The sequence below is a fragment of the Oncorhynchus mykiss genome, chromosome 32, assembly GCF_013265735.2.
Source record: "Oncorhynchus mykiss isolate Arlee chromosome 32, USDA_OmykA_1.1, whole genome shotgun sequence".
Taxonomy (NCBI): Eukaryota; Metazoa; Chordata; class Actinopteri; order Salmoniformes; family Salmonidae; genus Oncorhynchus; species Oncorhynchus mykiss.
Genome location: NC_050572.1, coordinates 19979321 through 20003258, shown reverse-complemented (window position 1 = coordinate 20003258; position 23938 = coordinate 19979321). Strand labels below are relative to the sequence as shown.

The following is a 23938-nucleotide window of genomic DNA, read 5'->3' as shown; positions in this document are numbered from 1 at the left end:
CTAAAGGTGAGAAATTGAGAGAGAGAGATTGAGGACTACGGGTGAGAGATTGAGAGAGAGAGATTGAGGACTACGGGTGAGAGATTGAGAGAGAGAGATTGAGGACTAAAGGTGAGAGATTGAGACATTGAGGACTAAGGATGAGAGATTTAGAGAGAGAGATTGAGGACTAAGGGTGAGAGATTTAGAGAGAGAGAGAGAGAGAGAGAGATTTAGAGAGAGAGAGAGAGAGAGAGAGAGAGAGAGAGAGAGGGGGGGGGGGGGGTGAGTTAAAGGTAATATCTCCTTAGTTGTATTGAAAAAGTAATGTTTTATGTTTGAGCTAAAAGCAAGCCACTGCAGTGATGAGGACACAGCTGTTTTCAAGCGACCAGTATCAGGCAGCGATTTTGGTCCCACCAGTTAGACAGTTTCATCTGGTGTGTAAAGTGAGCTCTCTTCTCATTTGAATGGTCCTATCCCACAACACAATGAAGTAAATAACACAGTGCAGTGGAAAAGTGGCTATTGGCAGTGGGACGTGGTACAGGGTTAACCCGGGTTCTCTAATGAAAAGCCTTTTGTTCCTTTTCGTCTCACAGACGACTATTACACACTCCATTACTGACACTATTCTCCCCCAAAAAGACCACCACATTAAATATGTTACCAATAAAAATAGAGAAAATTAATAATAATATATTGTAAAAAAGTCAGGGTTGACATGGTGAGGAATAAGGAGGCCCAGCACCTAGCCCTGGGGGACACCCTTTGTAACTGCACCAGTGTAATATTATATAGTAAAAAGGGACCCATTGCATTGGCAAGGTGGCAAATTTGGATTTCATTGTCATTGTCACCAAATTGGGTATTATCTTCGCCACATATTTGCTAGCTATCAAGTAAAATTGGTTGAGTGACAGCTCCAGAGGCTAAGCTAATAAAACCATCTGAACACATCTGGTTATCAACATTTAATGACTTTATTAATATGGTGTAGAGCATGTTTGGATTTCTATTATCTTACAATGAGCCCTTAGCCTTAGACACAGGCTCATTGAAGTGTGGCAATACCACTTAGCGTACTCTTTCAGAAATAGTATTAAAGAAAATACACCTCCAAATCTCTCTTATGTAAATGAACTTCCCTGATAGAGAAAATGCACACACACACACACACACACACACACACACACACACATTATCGGAAATGCGGAGCATGGGAGAGGAGCTGTTAGTAGAAAAACTTTTGTGATGAGGTTGCAGCTCAATAGGATAAGTGCCTCATCTTTGACTATACCAAAGCAATTACACTCCCCGGGTATTTATAGATGCTAGCGTCCTTAGTGTTAGCTTTTTCCCACAGAACAGATAAGGGAAATTAATGGAGCGCTAGCAACCGCTAACTGGGAAAAGGGGGATATCATCATGTTGTCCGGCTCCACAGCTGAGACCCATAGAGAGGAGAGGTTACAGCAATGAATAGATTCCTCAGATCATCTATCTGTGGCATTGGGTGGACACAGGCATCTGAGGCATCTGTCACTGTGTGTCAATGTGTGAATCGCGGGGCCTTTCGAGTGTTGTCGCTAACCTCCCACCTCAACCGTGCATACAAGGACATGAAAGCAGACAATAGTTTCTAGTCATCTCTGCCGATTTGATTTGATGTATTACTGTATACGGCACACAGACAGATGTATTGAAACCCAAACAAGCTCAGCAGAAAGAGAGAGAGAGTTTCTCTGAAAGGGTTTTCTAAAAAAAGAACACACTCCTCCAGATATGGTATGGCGGGGGAATTGGATGGAGTCTTTGATCTGATTTGTCTCTTTCTCTCTTACTCTCTCTCTATCCCTCCCTCTAGTTTCAGCATTGAGCCCAACTATGACTTCCTGTATATCTACGACGGACCAGACAGCAACAGCCCTCTGATTGGTAGCTTTCAGGACAGCAAGCTTCCGGAGAGGATCGAGAGCAGCTCCAACACCATGCACCTGGCTTTCCGCAGCGATGGCTCTGTCAGCTACACCGGTTTCCACCTGGAATACAAAGGTAGTAGGACAGAGGAACGTTTCTGCTTAGCTGTTTAGATTGGTTCCTATACCAACATCAGAAATGTGCATAGTTTCCTTTCATTGTTTTGTATGCGCAGAATGTGTAATGAGAATCCAAATGCTTTCTATCCACAGTATTCTGGTAGTAGAGGTGGATACAATGTTTTAGCATTTGAATTAGGAGTTTTGTTAAACTCTCCTCAACATCTTTCAACAAAGAAACTCCCTCACTGCCTGTGTTACCTGTTTGCATCTCATGTTCACACTACTGTTGAAGATTATTTGTTATATACAGCATATACTGTATGTGTATATATATATATCTTTCCCCTCTTCAGCCAAACTGCGTGAGTCGTGCTTTGATCCAGGCAGTGTGATGAACGGGACCAGGCTGGGCAGCGACTACAAGCTGGGTTCCACCGTGACGTTCTACTGCGAGTCGGGCTACGTTCTCCAGGGCTACTCCACGCTCACCTGCATCATGGGGGACGACGGCAGGCCCGGCTGGAACAGGGTGCTGCCCAGCTGTCAAGGTACAAAACATGCATACTGACATAGGCCTACCGGTTGAAGCTAGAGAAAGGCCGTTAGATATGGTCATAGCAGTGTACTAACGGAAATAAATCTGTTAGGATGTTTACTGAGCTGGGAGAAAAATCCAATAAAACAATTTGTGGGGATTGCCCAAAAGTTGTAGTAGCCACTGTAAAACAATCAATGTGACTTACAGCACACATGTAAGCACACGAAAGAATCATAAGACCAGACTGCTAAGCTGTCTGTGTAATCCTTGTGTGTGTTCCATGCTGCTCGTTTCTGGAAGACTTTGCATGGCCAATGCATTGAATAAATGTGAGCTAGATGCTCCTTCGGAGAGGTACATTAGAAGTTGAGCGGTGCTTTGTGTGTCTGTTTTTGTTCCCCAGCACCGTGTGGGAGTCGTTCCACAGGGTCAGAGGGCACGGTGCTGTCTCCTAACTTCCCCCGCAACTACACCTCAGGACACAGCTGTGTGTACTCCATCTCCGTGCCACGAGAGTTCGGTAAGTACACAAGGTTATACAATTCATTCAAATTTGAGTGAAATGACCTTGATAAGCTCGGGACTTTGGTAAGGACACACATCCTGACACTTGTGCTTGGGATATGTTTGGTGTGACATATGCTGGAGGTGGCATGAACTCATAACAGTCTTTCGTAAAAGACAGATTTTGCTGCCAACTCCGTGCCACCTAAGTTTGGTAAGGACACATACAGCATAAACTTAAACGTTGAGACCCTTGGTGTGAAATAAGATCAATGTGGTGGGAATTCATGACAGTCTGTGAACTTATTTTTTAACAAAAGATGGACTTCAATGAAAATACTGTAGCAGTCTTCTTTGCTTCATAGCAGATTTCAATTTCATGCATTTTTAAAGCAAAACATCGAAGTTGAAAAAGTTCAACACATCCATCATCGCTTTGGGAAAATGTTACCATTTCATCTTGACATTAGGCCACGATTTGATGACATTGGCTTCTGCTGTATAAATATTTTTGTGTTCTTCATCCCATTTCCTTCTTTCATCAGTATAGTCCCTCAGAGGTGGCTGTAAGAAAACCTTCAGTGGATGAATTAGATGTGTCCTACTTTATTAGGATTCGCTGTAAAATGTGCAGGGTCAGAAACAGCAAAGTGGTGCGCACTTGTAACTAGGCAACAAGCCGTCGATTTGCTGTGACGTGCAGTTTTAAAAAGCTTTTTATTGGCATTAGGACTCACCAGAGGGTGGGGCATAATAGTGATTTTACATCAGGTGGATGTGATCTGTCTGTCTTCAACTGTTTCTCTATCCAACACCCATTACCCATTAATTGGGATGTAGCACACTGTATTTGATAATTATATCGACTCCAAAACTTTATTCTAATGCTCATATTTCCTTTCATGTGGTTAGGATGACTGTTTTTCACTGATTGGTCTCTCTTCCAATAGTCTTCAATGCATCGTGTTATGGGAGTTAACCCTGTAAATTTAATGAAAAGATAGACATGTTTCAGCATGCTAGCTTGTTATATTGCAAAGTGTTACAATACCGTTGCACTTGATTTACACTGCGTATCTTAATCAATCAGCGAAAACAATGTAGTAGAAAAGTCAATTGTGTTACATTTGGACAGCAACCATGGCCTGTCTCTGTTGTCGTTGCTGCAACTCAATCCTCTCTTTGTGCCTATTCCATAACATGGGGCTTGTGAAAGTGGCCTTTTTCTACACAATAGGATCTGTACAATTGTCACAATCGTCTGTAAAACCCAATCCGTGTGAGCTACAAACTAACAAGTCAACACCAATGAAAGATGAGACTCTCACAAACACGACAGTGTTGACTCTACAGCATCCACAAGCTTTACGACAGTCGTCTGAACTCTGTCATGGACGTCCTCATTTTGAAGAGGTCTTCTCACAAAACCGACAGTCTAGATAGACCAAACCATTGGAGCTACAAACTAATGTGTCACCAATATCGAAAAAGGCGACTCTCACAAACACAAAAGTCTGAAGGTAACCCAGTATCAGGCTGTAAAAATAGCAGAAAGTGCATTGGGGGTCAAATGTGCCACGAATAACGTGACAAAACATGGGTCAAATTTTTTGTTGTTGTTTTTCTTATATCTCTCAGATATAGGACAGACACTTCAAAATCTTGATCCTTGTGATTTATTTTTGGACTGTCTGTTTTGCCATGTACCCGTGTTATTTCATGTGTTTCTATGAGCTATAGCAATAAAGGCCAAATTCAATCTTCCATCAAAAAAAAACTTCTGATACCTACTGGGGTCCTAAAATCCTAAATCAGGTGGCTAAATGATGCATTGTATAATCATATTATAACAATTCCATATGTTAGCCAGATATTGTGATCTAAGGGCTTAGACCTACAGGTAACAACAACAAATGTTATTTAACAAATATTTATCTCACTGTTACACTTAATGTTTTAAGCTTCACCACCATTAGTCTATTAATGTGCTTTAAAGCTGATTGTTTGAAAGAAAAGAGTTGATTATGTGTGCCAAACACAATACAGATATAACTCAGGTTACTCAGTAGAGTTTTGCTCAGACAGTGGGGGGCAATGGGAAGGATTGTTGTGAGGATTATTTCTCATTTCTATCCCTCTGTGACCCAGTCCTGTCAGTCCTCTAACTCGGAGTTCACAATACTGCTCTCTGAAACCCAGAGATATCCATTTAAAAGGAGTGCATTTGTTCTCTAAAGCCGGATACAAAAAGCCTGGCTGTTTTGTGGTGTGGATTTGCTCAAAGGGGATTGACTCTTCAACAGCCCTTCTTAACACTCACTCTGTACTGTTAGCTGTTGTCTCTGGCTGTAACTATTATAAATGTCTATATCCATGTCCATAGAACGCATTGCGTTTATTTATAGACTTTGTTTGTGTGTGTGTGTGTGTGTGTCCTATTACCCCGATACCTCCACAGTATAATGTAATGAGTATCAGTCATTTAATATGATATGATTATTACATTGGATTTGAAACTCTCAGGCTTAGTAAACAATGTGGAGGATAATTGATTGCTGGCTACAATTGGCAGAATGTGCTCTAATCACTATATTAAAATATGCAAGCATTGTTCTGTCACAAGCTACATAGCATATCTCTGTCACATAGACTTTTGGGGTAGACACATCTGAAGACAAGGTTATCTGAAATGTGCCAGGATTCAGGAGAGCGTTAGTAAGCCTGTTCTAGCTCCGGTGTTTGGTCCAAGTGAAGACTGTAAAGCTTCAGGTTCACTTCTCCCATTGAAAAACACTAATACAATTCACCTGAACAAGATCAATAAAGACATAAATATATTGGAGATAGGGAAGTTTGTTCCCGAGATGTAGGTTTGTAATGCACGACCAACTGGGAGCCAACGGGGAGCCAACGGGGAGCAAACGGGGAGCAACCCTGGAGCTAACGGGGAGCAACCCTGGAGCTAACGGGGAGCAAACGGGGAGCAAACAGGGAGCAACCCTGGAGCTAACGGGAGCAAACGGGGAGCAAATGGGGAGCAACCCTGGAGCTAACGGGGAGCAAACGGGGAGCAAACGGGGAGCAACCCTGGAGCTAACGTTAGCAAACGGGGAGCAAACGGGGAGCAAATGGGGAGCAACCCTGGAGCTAACGGGGAGCAAACAGGGAGCAAACGGGGAGCAACCCTGGAGCTAACGTTAGCAAACGGGGAGCAAACGGGGAGCAAATGGGGAGCAACCCTGGAGCTAACGTTAGCAAACGGGGAGCAAACGGGGAGCAAACGGGGAGCAACCCTGGAGCTAACGGGGAGCAACCCTGGAGCTAACGGGGAGCAAACGGGGAGCAAACGGGGAGCAAACGGGGAGCAAACGGGTAGCTAACGGGGAGCAACCCTGGAGCTAACGGGGCGCAAACGGGGAGCAACCCTGGAGCTAACGGGGAGCAAACGGGGAGCAAACGGGAAGCAAACGGGGAGCTAACGGGGAGCTAACGGGGAGCAACCCTGGAGCAAACGGGGAGCAAACGGGGAGCTAACAGGGAGCTAACGGGGAGCCAAGGTTCAGTGATTTCATTGGATTTTCATCTGAAGGTAATAGGTATCATGGACATTAACATAGACAGTAGTCTTAGACAGCGTCTTTTGTACACCTCTGCTTTATCTGCCATTGGTTTTGATTGACCTGATCTTTGATCACTGTAAGCAGCACATTCTGGACATAAATCACTGGTAGAACTTCAGTAGCAAGGGACCACAACACACACACACACACACACAGAAAGACATACACACTTCCATGGACGCATGCACAAACACACACACACACATACATACTCATACACAGATGCATATAAATGCACTCACCCACACACACAGACGGACACATACACAGATGCATACACACACATACACACACACAAACAGATTGTTACAAGATGCAGGCATCGCAGTTTGTTCCCTCTGACAAACAATGCTAACGGTGGGAAGGCTGAATTCTCATTTCACTAGCCCAGCGGGATAACTGGTTGCAGTAATGAAGTCATTGCAACCAGCTTAGTCGTCTGGGACAATAGCTGAAGTTTTTGCTGGAATCGGCACAGTACATTTGTGACATCTCTTAATAATACGAGATCCTAGATCAGCACTCCTACTCTGAAGGTGGCTCAGACTCAGAGCTAGCCTTTCTGAGGTAAAGTGTTAATCCTATGGGTTCACTGCTCTACATTTGTTTGCCTCTATGGCCTATTTATTGCCTTACCTCCCTAATCTTCTACATTTGCACACACTCTACATAGATTTATCAATCGTGTTATTGACTGTACGTTTGTTTATGTGTAACTCTGTGTTGTTTTTGTCGCACTGCTCTGCTTTATCTTGGGCAGGTCACAGTTGTAAATGAGAACTTGTTCTCAACTGGCCTACCTGGTTAAATAAAGTTTATATTAAAAAAACATGTTTTTAGTGTTAAATATTTTTTTTATAATCAGAAAATAGAAAGTGACACGTCATTTGAAAGCTACAGGCCTTGTATTTTTGTAAATCAAACTCAAATCTTACTGCTAGCATAATAACCCCCCATAAAGGCCGTAAAGTTTGTAATGTAGATCAAGTCACCAAAAGTGTAAACATTTAGTATGCATGGAAAGGGTACACCCTGATGGTCATTGCATTTCCTTCTCCATCCACATTACATTGTATGCATCCTCCACATGCACTGTTTATCTAGCTTACAATAGGAAAAGTGAGTGGTAAAATAAGTTAAGTTTCTTCAACTGTCTGTGTCTTATTTAAAAATGAAAACAAATCCAGAACTTGAAAGCGCTGATTGCTAAGGTCATTTTTAAGATGTCAGGCTTAAATCCGTTCAACCATTAAGGCATAGTGACTCACTCACTACCCAAATCAGATACAACTGGTTTCAAGTGGCAAAGAGACGTCATGTGATCTCCCACTGCAATCTAGTGGACGAACTGGAAATCAGACATAGCATACAGTATATATATACATATAGAGACTAGTCTAGGTAGAGACTTCAGCTTTCTCCTCATTCCTTTAACACACAACATGAAGGTATGGCACTTTGCGCAAGCCCTGCACCTTTAAAATGGCTGTGTGCCAATGGGAATTTGTGCATGTCTAGAGCACCACAATTAGGTAAAGATCTGAGAATTCATTTTGGAACAGTAGCTGGTGACATATTTTATCTCAAACCTAGACTTTCAAATGTTTTATTCCACAACATGGGGATTTTTTATGTATATATATATATTTAATTAAATCGGCTCCGTGGTAGTCACAAACACCTTTATCTGAATCCCATACTTCTTACCTTACTAACAGTACTAAACCGTGTTTGTAGGACTTGAAACCAACATTTTATTAGGGTAGTATACAATATTATGCGTAGTTTAGAAAATGTCACCAGAGGGCGTCAGAGTTTAACAGACCCACTCAAGCAGATGTCGTGGCCATAATGCATCGCCATGCAGTATCCAATATGGTTATTTTAATCTATTTTAGGAAATTCCAAAGAACAGAATAAACTCAAACGTCTGTAAATCAAAAGGAAGACCTGTTTTGGTTTGTAAGTCCGAAAAATGTGTATTTTTGACATACTTTGTTCAACGATATAATATTGTTACGTACTCCTCTTGGGAACACAACACCCCGCTACATCTCAACTCCCCGTGGAGTGAAAACAGTATGTGATCGTAGGTGCGGGGAAGTACGACAGAAGCAGAGAAAAATACAATTTACAGAAAATGTATTATTCCTTAACACAGTAATGTGGGGAAAAGGGTCTGGATGGAACCAAAGCAAAGATAGTAAAAGTTAGAGTCCCCTCTCCTACCTTACCTGCCTTCCCACTTCTTACCTAACCTTAAGCACCACCTGGCACGCCTTCCCCCCCTGGGAACAAATGAAACAGAATAATTTAAGTGAACAATTTCAGTTAACTAAAAACACTATGTCCTATTGGCATACACATACCTCTGAAGGAGCAGCTACAAAATAATATCAACAAAACCAACACAGGACACAAAAATAAGCTCTCCTTCCTGAGGGAGGAACACTGGCTTTTATCTAGCTGGAGAAGGAGTTGGTAATTGAAGAGACAGCTGTTTCCCCTGACAAGAGGGAGGGGTCAGAGCTCCAATCAGCAATGGAGCTGACCAGTCAGCTGCTTTAGGATTCCAGGAAGCCATTTCCTGAAATACACACACATACAAACCCACAACAACACAGAAACTGGGGAACGTAACAATACAAAACGTTGATATTACAGTTCCAATGTATGAAAATGGCACTTGTTTTTTATTGACTGAATATATATGAGGCAATTTAGCAATTAGGATTTGTTATCTGTAATGGTTATGATAAATTAGGCATTGTTGCGCACTGTTGGCATGTAGATAAATCCACTTTTTTTTTGTGCTGGTCTTCTGTTCTAAAAATAGCTTCTTCTTTTTGGCGGTGGGGGGGGAGTACTCAAAAAGAAATCATGCAAGTACTCAAACAGTCCAAAAAGGTCAAATGCCCATCCCTACCACTCACCCATTCATTAGTTTCCCCCGAACCCAGAGCCACCAATGTTAAAGAATGCACTGTTCTGCAGCAATTTTTTTATGTTTCATTATTCTGTCACAAAGAATGACAGCAGCAATATTTCAGACAATGACAAGTTTGGTCTAGCAGATGATTAATGTAGAAGGAGAGAGAGCAGAGAGTGGAAGTGCTTCTCTCCCCTCCTCTCTCTCTCTCTCTCTCTCTCTCTCTCTCTCTCTCTCTCTCCCATCACTCTCTTTCTCTCTCACCCCTTTCTGCCCCCCTATCTCTTTCTCTCACTCTCTCTCTGGCCTCGGACACACCATGTAAAATCAATGGAGAGATCTTCCACTTCTCCTACCACGTCATTCCACTCACATTTGGGTGAACTATCCCTTTAATTGGAGATTACGTTTGTATAGTCGTATAAATCCTGTCCTTTTTTGGTCTATCACCTTTTTCTCTCACTCATTCAGGTTATTCTGGTGTTAAAAGGTAATTGATTTGGATTAAACCTGTTACTAAACAACCTGGGGGATGCATTATTCGCAATTAGCATCAAATAAAATAATATATAATATATTACATTGACATTTACAGTCCCAAAAACAGTAGATGACTGCAATGCCAGGCAGCAGAACACACACACAAAACATAGACGCACGAAAGCACACACTTCCACCACATGATTACTACTGCTGTTACCAAGGGAATCATTTCATCATTATGTTGTTTTTTTACTGATGGGCTGTCTGCCATCATCTCCAGCCCATTTAAGGCTAATAAGGGAAATGGAAAACCTAGTCAGTAGCACAACTGAAGGCATTCAACCAAAATGTGTTTCCCTCTTTTAACCCAAACCCTCTGAATCAGAGAGGTGATGTGGGCTGCCTCAATCGACATCCACATTATCGGAACCCGTGGAGCAGTTGTTGTTGGCGATTAACTTGCCAGCTCGGAGAGTAGAAATAGTGACCTTTCGTTTACTGGCCCAATGCTCTTACCTGTCGCCCCTTAATACCAACCCAAAGTGGCAAACGGACATATTTGCACATTTCAATACTTTCAAACATCTGCTGTCAGAGCACCTGAGTTTGGAGAAGAAAAAAGTCTGAAATAATACAGAAATTGCATTATATTGACTGAGCTGTCTAGTTGTTGCATAATTGAGTTGATGTGCATGTTAGTTAAAAGAGAGAAACATTAACCCATGCCATTAAACTATTGAACATTTACCACTATTGTGGTATGCCATTGTTGACTCTTTGTGCAACACAGGCTTGAGAGAGAGAGAGAGAGAGAGAGAGAGAGAGAGAGAGAATATCCCTCATCACTTCTAAAACAGTATATCTAACCCATCTTCTCCAGCTATACAGACGGCCTCCCCGACACATCATATCTCCTGAAACATCTCTGCACTTTTTATCATTTTATAGAATTCAAATTCCACCCTAAGGCGCACAGAGACCGTCCCATTAAATAATAGTAAAGGGTCCCACCTTTGACCCTGTTTCTCCTTGTTAGCCAAATAGCCAACTTTGTCTGAGCAAACAGAAAATTTAACAACACGCATTTGGCTCAAACAGACATTCCAACAAAAACATTAATGGCATTAACCTGGCGCACACAGAAAACACATGATGCACAGTTTCACTCATGACAAAGAAAGGACACCCCTGTCCGACTCCCGCGTCGCCCCTTGCCAACAAGCTATTAATGGCCAGGGTTCCATGTAGAACCCTCTACTGGAGGTCCCCTGACCTCTTTGGTACTGGGGGTTTGTAGAGCCCCCTCTATCTAAAACCCACTATACTCTCTGCCCCACATACCCCCTGCCACTGATGTGCCTTCACTCCTGTTAGGTTCCTAATGTTCCTCACCTTAATGCAGAGCTTGTAAAGGATTTTACTTCCCACCCAGTGGTGGAAAACGTTCCCAATTCTCATACTTGAGTAAAAGTGAAGATACCTTAATAGAAAATGACTCAAGTAAAAGTGTGAAAGTCACCCAGAAAATACTACTTGATTTAAAGTAAAAAAATATTTGGTTTGAAATATATTTAAACATCAAAAGTAAAAGTAAAAGTGTGAATCATTTCAAATTCCTTATATTAAGCAAACCAGAGAGCATAATTTTCTTGTTTACTTAATTTGCTGATAGCCAGGGGCACGCTCCAACACTCAGACATAATTTACAAACGAAGCATGTGTTTAGTGAGTCCAACAGATCAGAGGCAGTAGGGATGACCAGGTTCTCTTGATAAGTGTGTGAATTTGATAATTGTCCTGTCCTGCTAAGCATTCAAAATGTAACGAGTATTTTGGTTGCCAGGGAAAATGTAGACTAAAAAGTATATAATTTTCTTTAGGATTGTAGTGTAGTGAAGTAAAAGTTTTTTTTTTTAAACTAACCCTAACCCTTTCAAGTATTTTTACTTAAGTACTTTACACCACTGCTCCCACACACTCAAACTACCCAGGCTCAGAGTGTTAAAGTCCAACAAGTCCCCATACCCCCTTGCCAGTCCCCAGTTTCTGCCGTCACCTGCAGTGGCGGAAACATTGGTGGCCCCTCCCCCTTTGGCAGCAGCATGCATGCAGGTTCCTTCCAGTCGACATCAGTATGGTACAGCAGTCTCTGCGCCGCCTTTAGTCGGAATGCAGCCACCCTGCTTTCCAGTTCCACCAGGCCTTGTCCTTCTTCGTGGACGGACATGTACAACACTGACACCCTCAGCCGGTGAACAGAAACAATCCACCAGGTTGAGGACAACCAGTTTATTCCACAGGGAGGATGCCGCCAGCTTGTTGATTATCAGCACCCTACCTCTATATGACACTTGGGACAGGAGCCACCTACACCTGGCCTACACCTACATCTTGACACCACTGCTTGTGAAAGCCCCACCCAGTTCTTTGTGACCCACCTCTCCAAGTCCAGGTACACCCCCAAAATGTTAAGCCCTTCACAACCCCACTGCAAATCCCTCAATGCCCCACATAACAGAGTTTTGCTCTTGCCCCAGTTCACCTTCACTGACAAAGCTCCCTCCTACACCTTCAGACTAGTCTCTAGTGCCTGCATGTCCTGCCCATCCCTGTCCATCACAGAAACGTCATCTGCATATACCGCCACTGCTATGCCTGTCAACACACCCATGCCTGTCCAGCACACTCCCTGCAGTCTCTTGCGTAGGAGGCCCAAAAAAGGCTTAATGGCTAGTGTATATAACTGCCCCGATATAGGGCATCCTTGTCTAATCCCCTCCTCACTCAGACTGGCGCCCCCCTCCCAACTTGACCATACATGACGTCCAGCATACATCTTCACACAAGCCAAAATCCTTTCCTCAAACACAGACATCACATTAAACAGATACTTATGGTCCATTCTATCAAAAGTCTTATTTTGGTCTAAAGAGACCAGTCCAAAGTTCACATTAGAAACTCTCGACAAGTCCAACATATCCCTGATTAAGAACAAGCTGTCCATGATTGAGCATCCCAGTACACAATATGTCTGGTCCTTGTGTACTATAGAGTCCAGATGGGACTTCAGTCTGTTATCGAGGACATTTGCAAATACAGTGCCTTGCGAAAGTATTCGGCCCCCTTGAACTTTGCGACCTTTTGCCACATTTCAGGCTTCAAACATAAAGATATAAAACTGTATTTTTTTGTGAAGAATCAACAACAAGTGGGACACAATCATGAAGTGGAACGACATTTATTGGATATTTCAAACTTTTTTAACAAATCAAAAAATGAAAAATTGGGCGTGCAAAATTATTCAGCCCCTTTACTTTCAGTGCAGCAAACTCTCTCCAGAAGTTCAGTGAGGATCTCTGAATGATCCAATGTTGACCTAAATGACTAATGATGATAAATACAATCCACCTGTGTGTAATCAAGTCTCCGTATAAATGCACCTGCACTGTGATAGTCTCAGAGGTCCGTTAAAAGCGCAGATAGCATCATGAAGAACAAGGAACACACCAGGCAGGTCCGAGATACTGTTGTGAAGAAGTTTAAAGCCGGATTTGGATACAAAAAGATTTCCCAAGCTTTAAACATCCCAAGGAGCACTGTGCAAGCAATAATATTGAAATGGAAGGAGTATCAGACCACTGCAAATCTACCAAGACCTGGCCGTCCCTCTAAACTTTCAGCTCATACAAGGAGAAGACTGATCAGAGATGCAGCCAAGAGGCCCATGATCACTCTGGATGAACTGCAGAGATCTACAGCTGAGGTGGGAGACTCTGTCCATAGGACAACAATCAGTCGTATATTGCACAAATCTGGCCTTTATGGAAGAGTGGCAAGAAGAAAGCAATTTCTTAAAGATATACATAAAAAGTGTTGTTTAAAGTTTGCCACAAGCCACCTGGGAGACACACCAAACATGTGGAAGAAGGTGCTCTGGTCAGATGAAACCAAAATTGAACTTTTTGGCAACAATGCAAAACGTTATGTTTGGCGTAAAAGCAACACAGCTGAACACACCATCCCCACTGTCAAACATGGTGGTGGCAGCATCATGGTTTGGGCCTGCTTTTCTTCAGCAGGGACAGGGAAGATGGTTAAAATTGATGGGAAGATGGATGGAGCCAAATACAAGACCATTCTGGAAGAAAACCTGATGGAGTCTGTAAAAGACCTGAGACTGGGACGGAGATTTGTCTTCCAACAAGACAATGATCCAAAACATAAAGCAAAATCTACAATGGAATGGTTCAAAAATAAACATATCCATGTGTTAGAATGGCCAAGTCAAAGTCCAGAACTGAATCCAATCGAGAATCTGTGGAAAGAACTGAAAACTGCTGTTCACAAATGCTCTCCATCCAACCTCACTGAGCTCGAGCTGTTTTGCAAGAAGGAATGGGAAAAATGTCAGTCTCTCGATGTGCAAAACTGATAGAGACATACCCCAAGCGACTTACAGCTGTAATCGCAGCAAAAGGTGGCGCTACAAAGTATTAACTTAAGGGGGCTGAATAATTTTGCACGCCCAATTTTTCAGTTTTTGATTTGTTAAAAAAGTTTGAAATATTCAATAAATGTCGTTCCACTTCATGATTGTGTCCCACTTGTTGTTGATTCTTCACAAAAAAATACAGTTTTATATCTTTATGTTTGAAGCCTGAAATGTGGCAAAAGGTCGCAAAGTTCAAGGGGGCCGAATACTTTCGCAAGGCACTGTATATTTTAGCCCGCACAGAGCAATGCCACAGGCCTCCAGTTCTTAAGTTCACAAAAGTCCTCTTTTTTGGGCAGGAGAGTCAGAGGCAGCTCATAGGCAACTCTCCTACCTCGTCGACACTCACGCAACACGCAAAAGAAGTCCAGTCCAATTATTTCCCAGAATTTTTTATAAAACTCTACTGGGAGTCCATCGACCCCCAGTTCACGGTCGGGGGACATTTGGGTTACGGCCTCTGCCAGTTCATGGGACAATAGGGGAATGTCCATTTCATCCTTCTGTGCCAGAGAGAGCTTAGAGAGTTATGCAAACAAAACCTGGGCACACATAGGATCAGACAGTCCTCCCCTATTATACAACTCAGTATAAAACTCCACAGTCGCTCCTGCATCTCCCCCACCACAGAGGTCACCCGCTCATCCGACAGCGCAGACAATGCATACCCTTGGCTTCACTGGTCTGTCTTTCCAAACCAAAGAAGGAGCTTGGAGTGTCCATCTCCTTAAGCATGAAGAACCTAGCTCTTACAAGTGCTGGATCGAAACCCTGAGCTGACAAGGTAAAAATATGTTGTTTTGCCCCTGAACAAGGCAGTTAACCCACTGTTCCCCGGTAGGCCATAATTGTAAATAGGAATTTACCTCCACTTCACTGATACTATGCTCGAGTTTCCCCAATACTTTCCTAGCCTCTAAGAATGAGTGAGCTGTTTACTGTTGACTGAAATTGCCGAATTTGGACTTTTCCCACATCCCACCATTGACTCAGAGACTCATACTCCTCTATTCACAGTTCTCACCTTTCCCAAAAAGTCTGGAAACCTGAGCAAAAACTGTTATCTTGTAAGAGCTTTACATTAAACCATGGTTATGTGGTGATCTGAAAAACCCACCTGGAAAATGGTAGTGCCCAACAGCCTATTGCTCTGATTCCTGGACATGTAAAACAGATCTAGTTTGTTGGGATGTCTTGCACCTTTCCACCAGAGGCCCCAATCAACTTCTTTCTTCTCCCCCTTTTTCCTCTTCTGCTTGACACTCTCTTCCACCGGCCCCTAGTCGCTTGCCCTTCCAGATTAACCTGACTAGGCCCATCCATGACATGACTAGACCCAGTCTCAGGTACACCACCATCCATAACATGACTAGACCCAGCCTCATTTACACCAGCATCTATCTCCTGACTAGACCCAGCCTCATCTACACAGTGGTTGCTCCACTAAAAGTTTTGAAATTATGCTGCGAGATTTAGAGGTAATTTATGGTGTAGTACAGTACCCTGCATCACTACTTCATTGCTCCAGACCAGCGCAAGGGGAGTTAGAGCACTGATTATGCTTTTGGGCCCTACTGTGTCTCTAACTGACAATGAATGGGCGACATAAACCTAAATAGAAACTGATAATTGTGCACGACTTCAGTATTACTTACTAAAACAGTTGTTACACTAAGGTTTTTATTATTTTATTTTGTTAGGATTATTTTGCTCTTACTGTAGTAAGAGCTCCCGACCGGTCATGTTGTACAGCGCCTGAGTGGCGTAACGGTCTAAGACTCTGCATAGCTGTGTTGCTACAAATGCTGGTTCAATACCTGTGCTGGCCTTGACTGTGTTTCTTCTACTTCTGTTGCTTTCTGGCACTTGGTTCGGTGCCTATAGTTGACCTGTGCTTTGATGTGAGATGGCGAGGAGGCTGAGAGCTTTTTTTTCCCCGCTTTCAATCCTCTCTCATATGTTCAGAAACCAATTCTAATGTTCATCAGGTTTTCCACCCATAACAGAGCAGTGCTTTATTGTGCAGTGATAAACAGTATCTCTCTGTCTCTCTTTTGTTCTCTCTCTCTCTCTCTTTCTCTCCGTCTCTCTCTCTCTCTCCCCTCTCTCTGTGGGGTTCTCGCTTAGTTTATTGCTTAGTGTTAGGCCAGGCATCTGTGTGGTACAGGGTAAAAGGCTGCTTCCTCCCTCCCTTCCTCCATCCATCCATCTCTACTGGGTTATTTCTAGATGTAACTCCCCCGTGAGGCGAGCTGTTCGCTCACCAGAAGAGTTCTCCACTTGAAACTGAAAGGGGGAACTTAATCTTGTTGACCCACTCTCTCTCTTTCCACTTTGAACAAGGTTTATTAATTGGCCTTTCCAATACGACATCTCCGCCTCACCGCACAACTAAGAACAGGAGTTTGTAGTGCAATGGTGTGTGGGGTGTTTTTATATTATTAACTACATTAAGTAAGGAAAGATGTAATATATAATGTGAGTAAACTATCTGTATTTTGGACCTCTCATGGCCCACTCATGAATTCCTGTAAATAATGTGAAAACTGGTTATATAAAGACTCATTATAATGTAATAATAAATAACAATGTATTCATAAAGTTAAGAGAACCTTCAAACCTTACCAACACAGTGCTATTACTGTATTAGCTCGAGCTCAAGAGTGGTGGAGAGGACCAATTGCAGTCACTAAACCAGGATGTAAAATATCAGCAAAACTGGAGACTGATGGCAAACCAACTAATCTGATTGCCATCTGACTGTCAGTCCATTCAAAGAGGCATGAGTGATGAGCGCTCTTGCAGCTCCAAGCTGTTTTATGGAGAATTCACATTGTTGTTATAATACCTTGTTTGGCTTGGGCTTGGATGATTCTGCGCAGAATTTGGGATTTAAATTGTGATTCAGCAGATTTTGAGTGAAATCTTTCCATTGCTCAGTTTTTTATTTTCCCAGTAGCTCCTGAAGGCATTCAGTGAGCTGACCTAAGCTCTCAGTGGACAAACACCATATCTGTTTATTTTCTTACATCAGATCTCTCTCTCTGTCTCTCTGTCTCTTTCACTCTCTCCCCCTCCCTCTCTCCCTAACTGTGAGTCCCACCAGACTGGATAAGGCTGTGAAAGCCTAGAGTGAAAACATCAAACCCAGTGTAACATAACTCAAGGCACACGAGAAACAGACAGGAGAGAAGGGAAGGCACTAAGAGCATGTTAAAGTGTTTGGCTTGAAAGCCAGTCACACCATGGATATCTCAGTGCTTCTCACTGTTGACTGTAATCAAAGAATATGTCACTTATTTTCTTTGTCATGGGAAAGATATTTTAACTCTTGCCACCAGTGGTGGTTCCCAAGTGATGTCATTATAGAGAGAGACTGAAAGTGGGCAGATGAAATACGTATTGGTCTTATTCATGGATCATAAATTATTAACAGGATTAATAATTGATATCAGATGATCAGTATTTCAAAGGCATCGGTGGATTTTAAGTACTGGTCCAGACTTTTTGGACATCTCAATCCAAGGACACATCAGTTCACCCAAATGCAAATCACCATGAAGCATGACCTGTTGTGTATGATATACTGTGTGTCATCTGTTTCTCTACATGTCCATGTACTGCATTTATCTAAAGCAGCCATTCAAACAGGCTAAGATGAGTTGTTTGTCCTTGTCTGATTAGTAAGCCATCTCTACAGCTTCATTCCAAATGGCCCCCTATGTCCTTAACGGAGTGGCTGCGGTTCCGGATTTTCTGGAACACGACTTGCTGTTGCAAAAAAAATAGATTTCTGCGCATGCAGGATCTACTAGCCTACCACTTTTCAGCTGCTGCTCAGTGCTCAGTCACTCCTCCATTGTTAGTGCTGTCACTCCTCTGTTGTAACATCAGGCTAAAGCAAACATAAGCAGGACACAAACAGGTTGTCTAGCAATTTCATGTTCTTTTTTCAGGAGGGAGTTAGCTATTTGTGGCCTACATAGCATATCAAACAAGCAAGCCACAGACAGGCAGTCAATAGCGATTTAATGTACTTTTTTTCATCATTGTTACAAACATTGGCAAACAGGTCAGTTCTGGGTCTGATTCTGTGGCTCAGAGGCCTGTCCTGGACCCCTGTGGAGGGGCTGTGGAGGGCTGTTGACATTGTGTGGCCCCTGAGGTCCAGGGCTCTTCTCCGGTGGAGAGGATGGTGGGTAGAACACACAGAGAGACTGATGACTGCTTTGTACAGAGAGAGAGAGCGAGAGAGAGAGAGAGAGAGAACAGACAGGCTCCAAATCCTGCAGATGGATGGAATGTTAATGTGAGGATAAGACGAGGCACAGCCTGGAGGCTCTTATATGCTACCACTCAAGCCCAGCCCCTACAAAACACACCCAACACTCAGAGAGAGAGAGAGAGAGAGAGAGAGAGTAAAAGGAAGAAAGAGGATCAGTATGCTCTTATAGTCTATCCAGGCCCCTCCACAACACAACACACCCAGCACTCAGAGAGAGAGAGAGAGAGAGCAGGAGAGGAAGAAAGAGAGATAAGAAGCTTTTATCCTGAGGGAGAGGGACAGATAGAGGGTGAGGGAGAGAGCGAGAGAGAGAGAGAGAGAGAGAGAGAGGGACAGAAAGAGGTGCTTTTATAAAGGATAGACTGTCCATCTAGAACGACACTGAGTTAGACCAATGTGTTCTTTTGCAACTTGGACATTATCTGTTTGCTTCTATCATTCATTCTACCACTGTTCTTATCACGCTCTCTCTCTTTCTGCCTTTGTTGTGTTGCATGGCTATCCTGATTTCTCTGTCACCACCAGAAACAGTACATGATATTCTCGCTCTCACTCTCCCTCCCTCCCTCCCTCCCTCCCTCCCTCCCTCCCTCCCTCCCTCCCTCCCTCCCTCCCTCCCTCCCTCCCTCCCTCCTCTGTCTCGCTCTGTCGCTCTCTCTCTCTCAATTACATTTCAATGTCAATTTAAGGGGCTTTATTGTCATAGGAAACATATGTATAGAATAAACATAATAAACAATAAAAACATTTACAGTTAACATTACACTCACAAAAGTTCCAAAAGAATAAAGACATTTCAAATGTCATATTATGTCTATATACAGTGTTGTAATGATGTGCAAATAGTTAAAGTACAAAAAGGAAAATAAATGAACATAAATATGGGTTGTATTTACAATGGTGTTTGTTCTGGTTGCCATTTTCTTGTGGCAACAGGTCACAAATCTTGCTGCTGTGATGGCACACTGGTATTTCACCCAGTGGATATGGTAGAATATCAAAATTGGATTTGGTTTTGAATTCTTTGTGGGTCTGTGTAATCTGAGGGAAATATGTGTCTCTAATATTGTCATACATTTAGCAGGAGGTTAAAAAGTGCAGCTCAGTTTCCACCTCATTTTGTGGGCAGTGAGCACATAGCCTGTCTTCTCTTGAGAGCCAGGTCTGCCTACTGAGGCCTTTCTCAATAGCAAGGCTATGCTCACTGAGTCTGTACATAGTCAAAGCTTTCCTTAATTTTGGGTCACAGAGGTCAGGTATTCTGCCACTGTGTAATCTCTGTTTAGGGCCAGATAGCATTCTAGTTTGCTCAGTTTTTTTGTTAATTATTTCCAATGTGTCAAGTAATTATCTTTTTGTTTTCTCATGATTTGGTTTGGTCTAATTGTGTTGCTGTCCTGGGGCTCTGTGAGGTCTGTTTGTGTTGGTGAACAGAGCCCCAGGAACAGCTTGCTTAGGGGACTCTTCTCCAGGTTAGTCTCTCTGTAGGTGATGGCTTTGTTATGGAAGGCTTGGGAATTGCTTCATTTTAGGTGGCTGCAGAATTTAATGGCTTTTTTCTGGATTTTGATCATTAGCGGGTGTCGTCCTAATTCTGCTCTGCATGTATTATTTGGTGTTTTACATTGTGGAGGGTATTTTTGCAAAATTCTGCATGCAGAGTCTCAATTTGGTGTTTCTCCCATTTGATTAATTCTTGGTTGGTGAGCGGACCCCAGACTTCACAACCGTAAAGGACAATGGGTTCTATATCTGATTCAAGTATTTTTAGTCAGATCTTAATTGGTATGTCAAATTTTATGTTCCTTTTAATGAGGTAGAAGTTCCTTCTTGCCTTGTCTCTCAGATCGTTCACAGCTTTGAGGAAGTTACCTGTGACGCTGATGTTTAGGCCGAGGGACATATATTTTTTTGTGTGCCATATGGCAACTGTGTCTAGATGGAATTTGTGTTTGTGGTCCTGGCAACTGTACCTTTTTTGGAACACCATTATTTTTGTCTTACTAAGATTTACTGTCAGTTCCCAGGTCTGACAGAAGCTGCACAGAAGATCTATGTGCTGCTGTAGGCACTCCTTGGCTGTGGACAGAAGCATCAGATCATCAGCAAACAGTAGACTTTTGATTTCAGATTCTAGTAGGGTGAGGTCGGGTGCTGCAGACTGTTCTAGTGCCCTTGCCATTTAGTTTATACCTATTTTGAAGAGGGTGGGGCTCAAGCTGGATCTGTGTCTCACCCCATGGCCCTGTGGAAATAAATGTGTGTGTTTTTTTACCAATTTTAGTTAACGGCTGGTTGTGTACATGGATTTTATAATGTTGTATGTTTTTCCCCCAACATCGCTTTCCATTCATTTGTATAGCAGATTCTCATGCCAAATTGAGTTGATCGCTTTTTTGAAATGAACAAAACATGAGAAGACTTTGCCTTTATTTTTGTTTGTTTGTTTGGAAATTAGGTTGTGCAGGGAGAATACGTGGTCTGCTGTACGGTAATTTGGTAAAAAGCCAATTTGACATTTGGACTTTGTTTTCACTGAGGAAATGTACGAGTCTGCTGTTAATGATAATGCAGAGGATATTCCCAAGGTTGCTGCTGACATATATCCCACGATTATCAGGAATCAAGGTAAGAACAAGATGCAGACACGTTGAATTGACAATGGTTTAATATTCCTACAGGGGCAGGTAATAGACAGGTCAAGGCAGGCAGGGGTCAGTAACCAGAGGTGGGGCAACGGTATCGGACGGCAGGCAGGCTCAGGGTCAGGGTTTGCAGAGGTCAACAATCCAGAGGTTGGGCAAAGGTACAGGATGGCAGGCAGAGTAGTCAGGCAGGCGGACTCAGAGTCAGGACAGGCAAGGGTCAAATCCAGGAGGGCAAGAATAAGAGAGACTGGGAAAAGCAGGAGCTGAGAACAAAAACGCTGGTTGACTTGACACACAAGACAAACTGGCAACAGACACACAGAAAACACAGGTATAAATATATTGGGGATAATGGGGAAGATGGGTGACACATGGAGGGGGGTGGAGACAATCACAAAAACAGGTGAAACAGATCAGGGTGTGACAACAATAGTTATTGGGGTCAAATTCGTCTCTACTTTTGTGAATTGGGGTGATCAGTCCTTGGTTCCAAACATTTGGGAAGATGCCAGAGCTGAGGATGATGTTAAAGAGTAATAGTATAGCCAATTGGAATTTGTGTTCTGTATAATTTATAATTTCATTTAGGATACCATCAACACCACAGACCTTTTTGGGTTGGAGGGTTTGTATTTTGTCATATAGTTAATTAAATGTAATTGGAGAATCCAGTGGGTTCTGGTAGTCTTTAATAGTTGGTTCTAATATTTGTATTTGATCATGTATATGTATTTTTTCTGTTTGTTCTTTGTTATAGAGCCTAACAGATTGGATAAGTGGTTTATCCATACATCTCTGTTTTAGATAGATAACTCTTTGTGTTGTTGTTTGGTTAGTGTTTTCCAATCTTCCCAGAAGTGATTAGATTCTATGTATTCTTCAAATACATTGAGCTGGCTTCTGACATGCTGTTCCTTCTTTTTCAGTAGTGTATTGCTCTATTGTTTTAGTGATTCACCATAGTGAAGGCGTAGGCTCAGGTTTTCTGGGTCTCTAGGTTTTTGGTTGGACATGTTTCTCAATTTCTTTCATAAGGTTTTTGCATTCTTCATCAAACCATTTGTCATTGTTGTTCTTAGGTTGTCTGCCTGACATTTGTATATTTGATAGGGAAGCTGTGAGGTCAAATATACTGTTTAAGTTTTCTACTGCGAAGTTTACACCTTCACTAATGTTTTGTCCAGGAAGTTGTCTAGAAGGGATTGAAATTGTTGTTGCCTAATTATTTTTTGTTAGGTTTCTACACTCATTTCCTTCCATCTATAGCATTTCTTTATATTATGCAGTTCCTTTGGCATTTATGCCTCATGATTGAGTATTGCTCTGTACAAGTAGACTGTGATTTTGCTGTGATCTGATAGAGGTGTCAGTCGGCTGACAGTGAACACTCTGAGAGACTCTGGGTTGAGGTCAGTGATAAAGTAATCTACAGTACTAATGCCAAGATATGAGCTGTAGGTGTACCTACTGTAAGAGTCCCCTCGAAGCCTACCATTGACTATGTACAGACTCCATGTGTGACAGGGCTGCAGGAGTTATGACCCGTTTTTGGGGTTGTTTTGTCATAGTTGTGTCTAGGGGGGCATATTTGGGAGGGAATGCTATCACCTCCAGGTAAGTGTTTGTCTACTAAGAGTGTCAGGTTCTTGTCCAGTTCTGGTATTTAGGGCGCCACAGCCTATTACATGTCACTGGGCCTGGAAATGGTTGAGCTCCCCCTTTAGGATGGGGATTCTATTGGGGGTGCTCTCTCTCTCTCTCTCTCTCTCTCTCTCTCTCTCTCTCTCTCTCTCTCTCTCTCTCTCTCTCTCTCTCTCTCTGGCAAACACACAAACTCACTCACCACCACTTAAAGCACATGTCTGATGGTACAGCATGATGGAACAATGAGAATAGTGACTCTCACATAAGGACACAATGTTATTTTGTGAAGAATGATTGAGGATGGAACACATAGCATGCCTGGGCATGGTCTATTGATGATGTCTGGATCACTGAATCAGATAGCACTGCACAAACACAATGCATCTCAATATATTGCTGTGTCAATGGTGAGGTGGGAACCCAAACCAGCTGCGTGCGTGCGCTATCGTGCATACATTTATTTTGTCCCACTACACCAAACGCAATCACGACACGCAGGTTAAAATATTTTAAAAACTCTGAACCAATGACATTAATTTGGGGACAGGTCGAAAAGCATTAAACATGTATGGCAATTTAGCTAGTTAGCTTGCACTTGCTAGCTAATTTGTCCTATTTAGCTAGCTTGCTGTTGCTAGCTAATTTGTCCTGGGATATAAACATTGAGTTGTTATTTTACCTGAAATGCACAAGGTCTTCTACTCCAACAATTATTCCACACATAAAACGGCCAACCGAATCGTTTCTAGTCTTCTCTCCTCCATCTGGGCTTTT

At 42.6% G+C, this 23938-nt stretch overlaps 1 protein-coding gene and 1 long non-coding RNA gene across 3 annotated transcripts in view; one reads left to right on the top strand and one right to left on the bottom strand.

Moving 5' to 3' along the window:
• The window catches only part of LOC110489401 (CUB and sushi domain-containing protein 3), a 650169-nt gene that overhangs the window by 460770 nt on the left and 165461 nt on the right, over nucleotides 1-23938 (top strand). For both annotated transcript variants that reach the window (XM_036971421.1, XM_036971422.1), the window contains exons 29-31: nucleotides 1847-2034; nucleotides 2375-2569; nucleotides 2963-3079. In XM_036971421.1, coding sequence (XP_036827316.1) covers nucleotides 1847-2034; nucleotides 2375-2569; nucleotides 2963-3079 — 500 coding nt within the window. The remainder of the gene's footprint in view (nucleotides 1-1846; nucleotides 2035-2374; nucleotides 2570-2962; nucleotides 3080-23938) is intronic.
• LOC118946489 lies at nucleotides 1885-9117 on the bottom strand. The gene is made up of 3 exons (XR_005041341.1): nucleotides 9053-9117; nucleotides 8937-8971; nucleotides 1885-2021 (listed from the first exon to the last, which is right to left on the bottom strand). It is a non-coding gene; the product is annotated as an uncharacterized LOC118946489 (long non-coding RNA).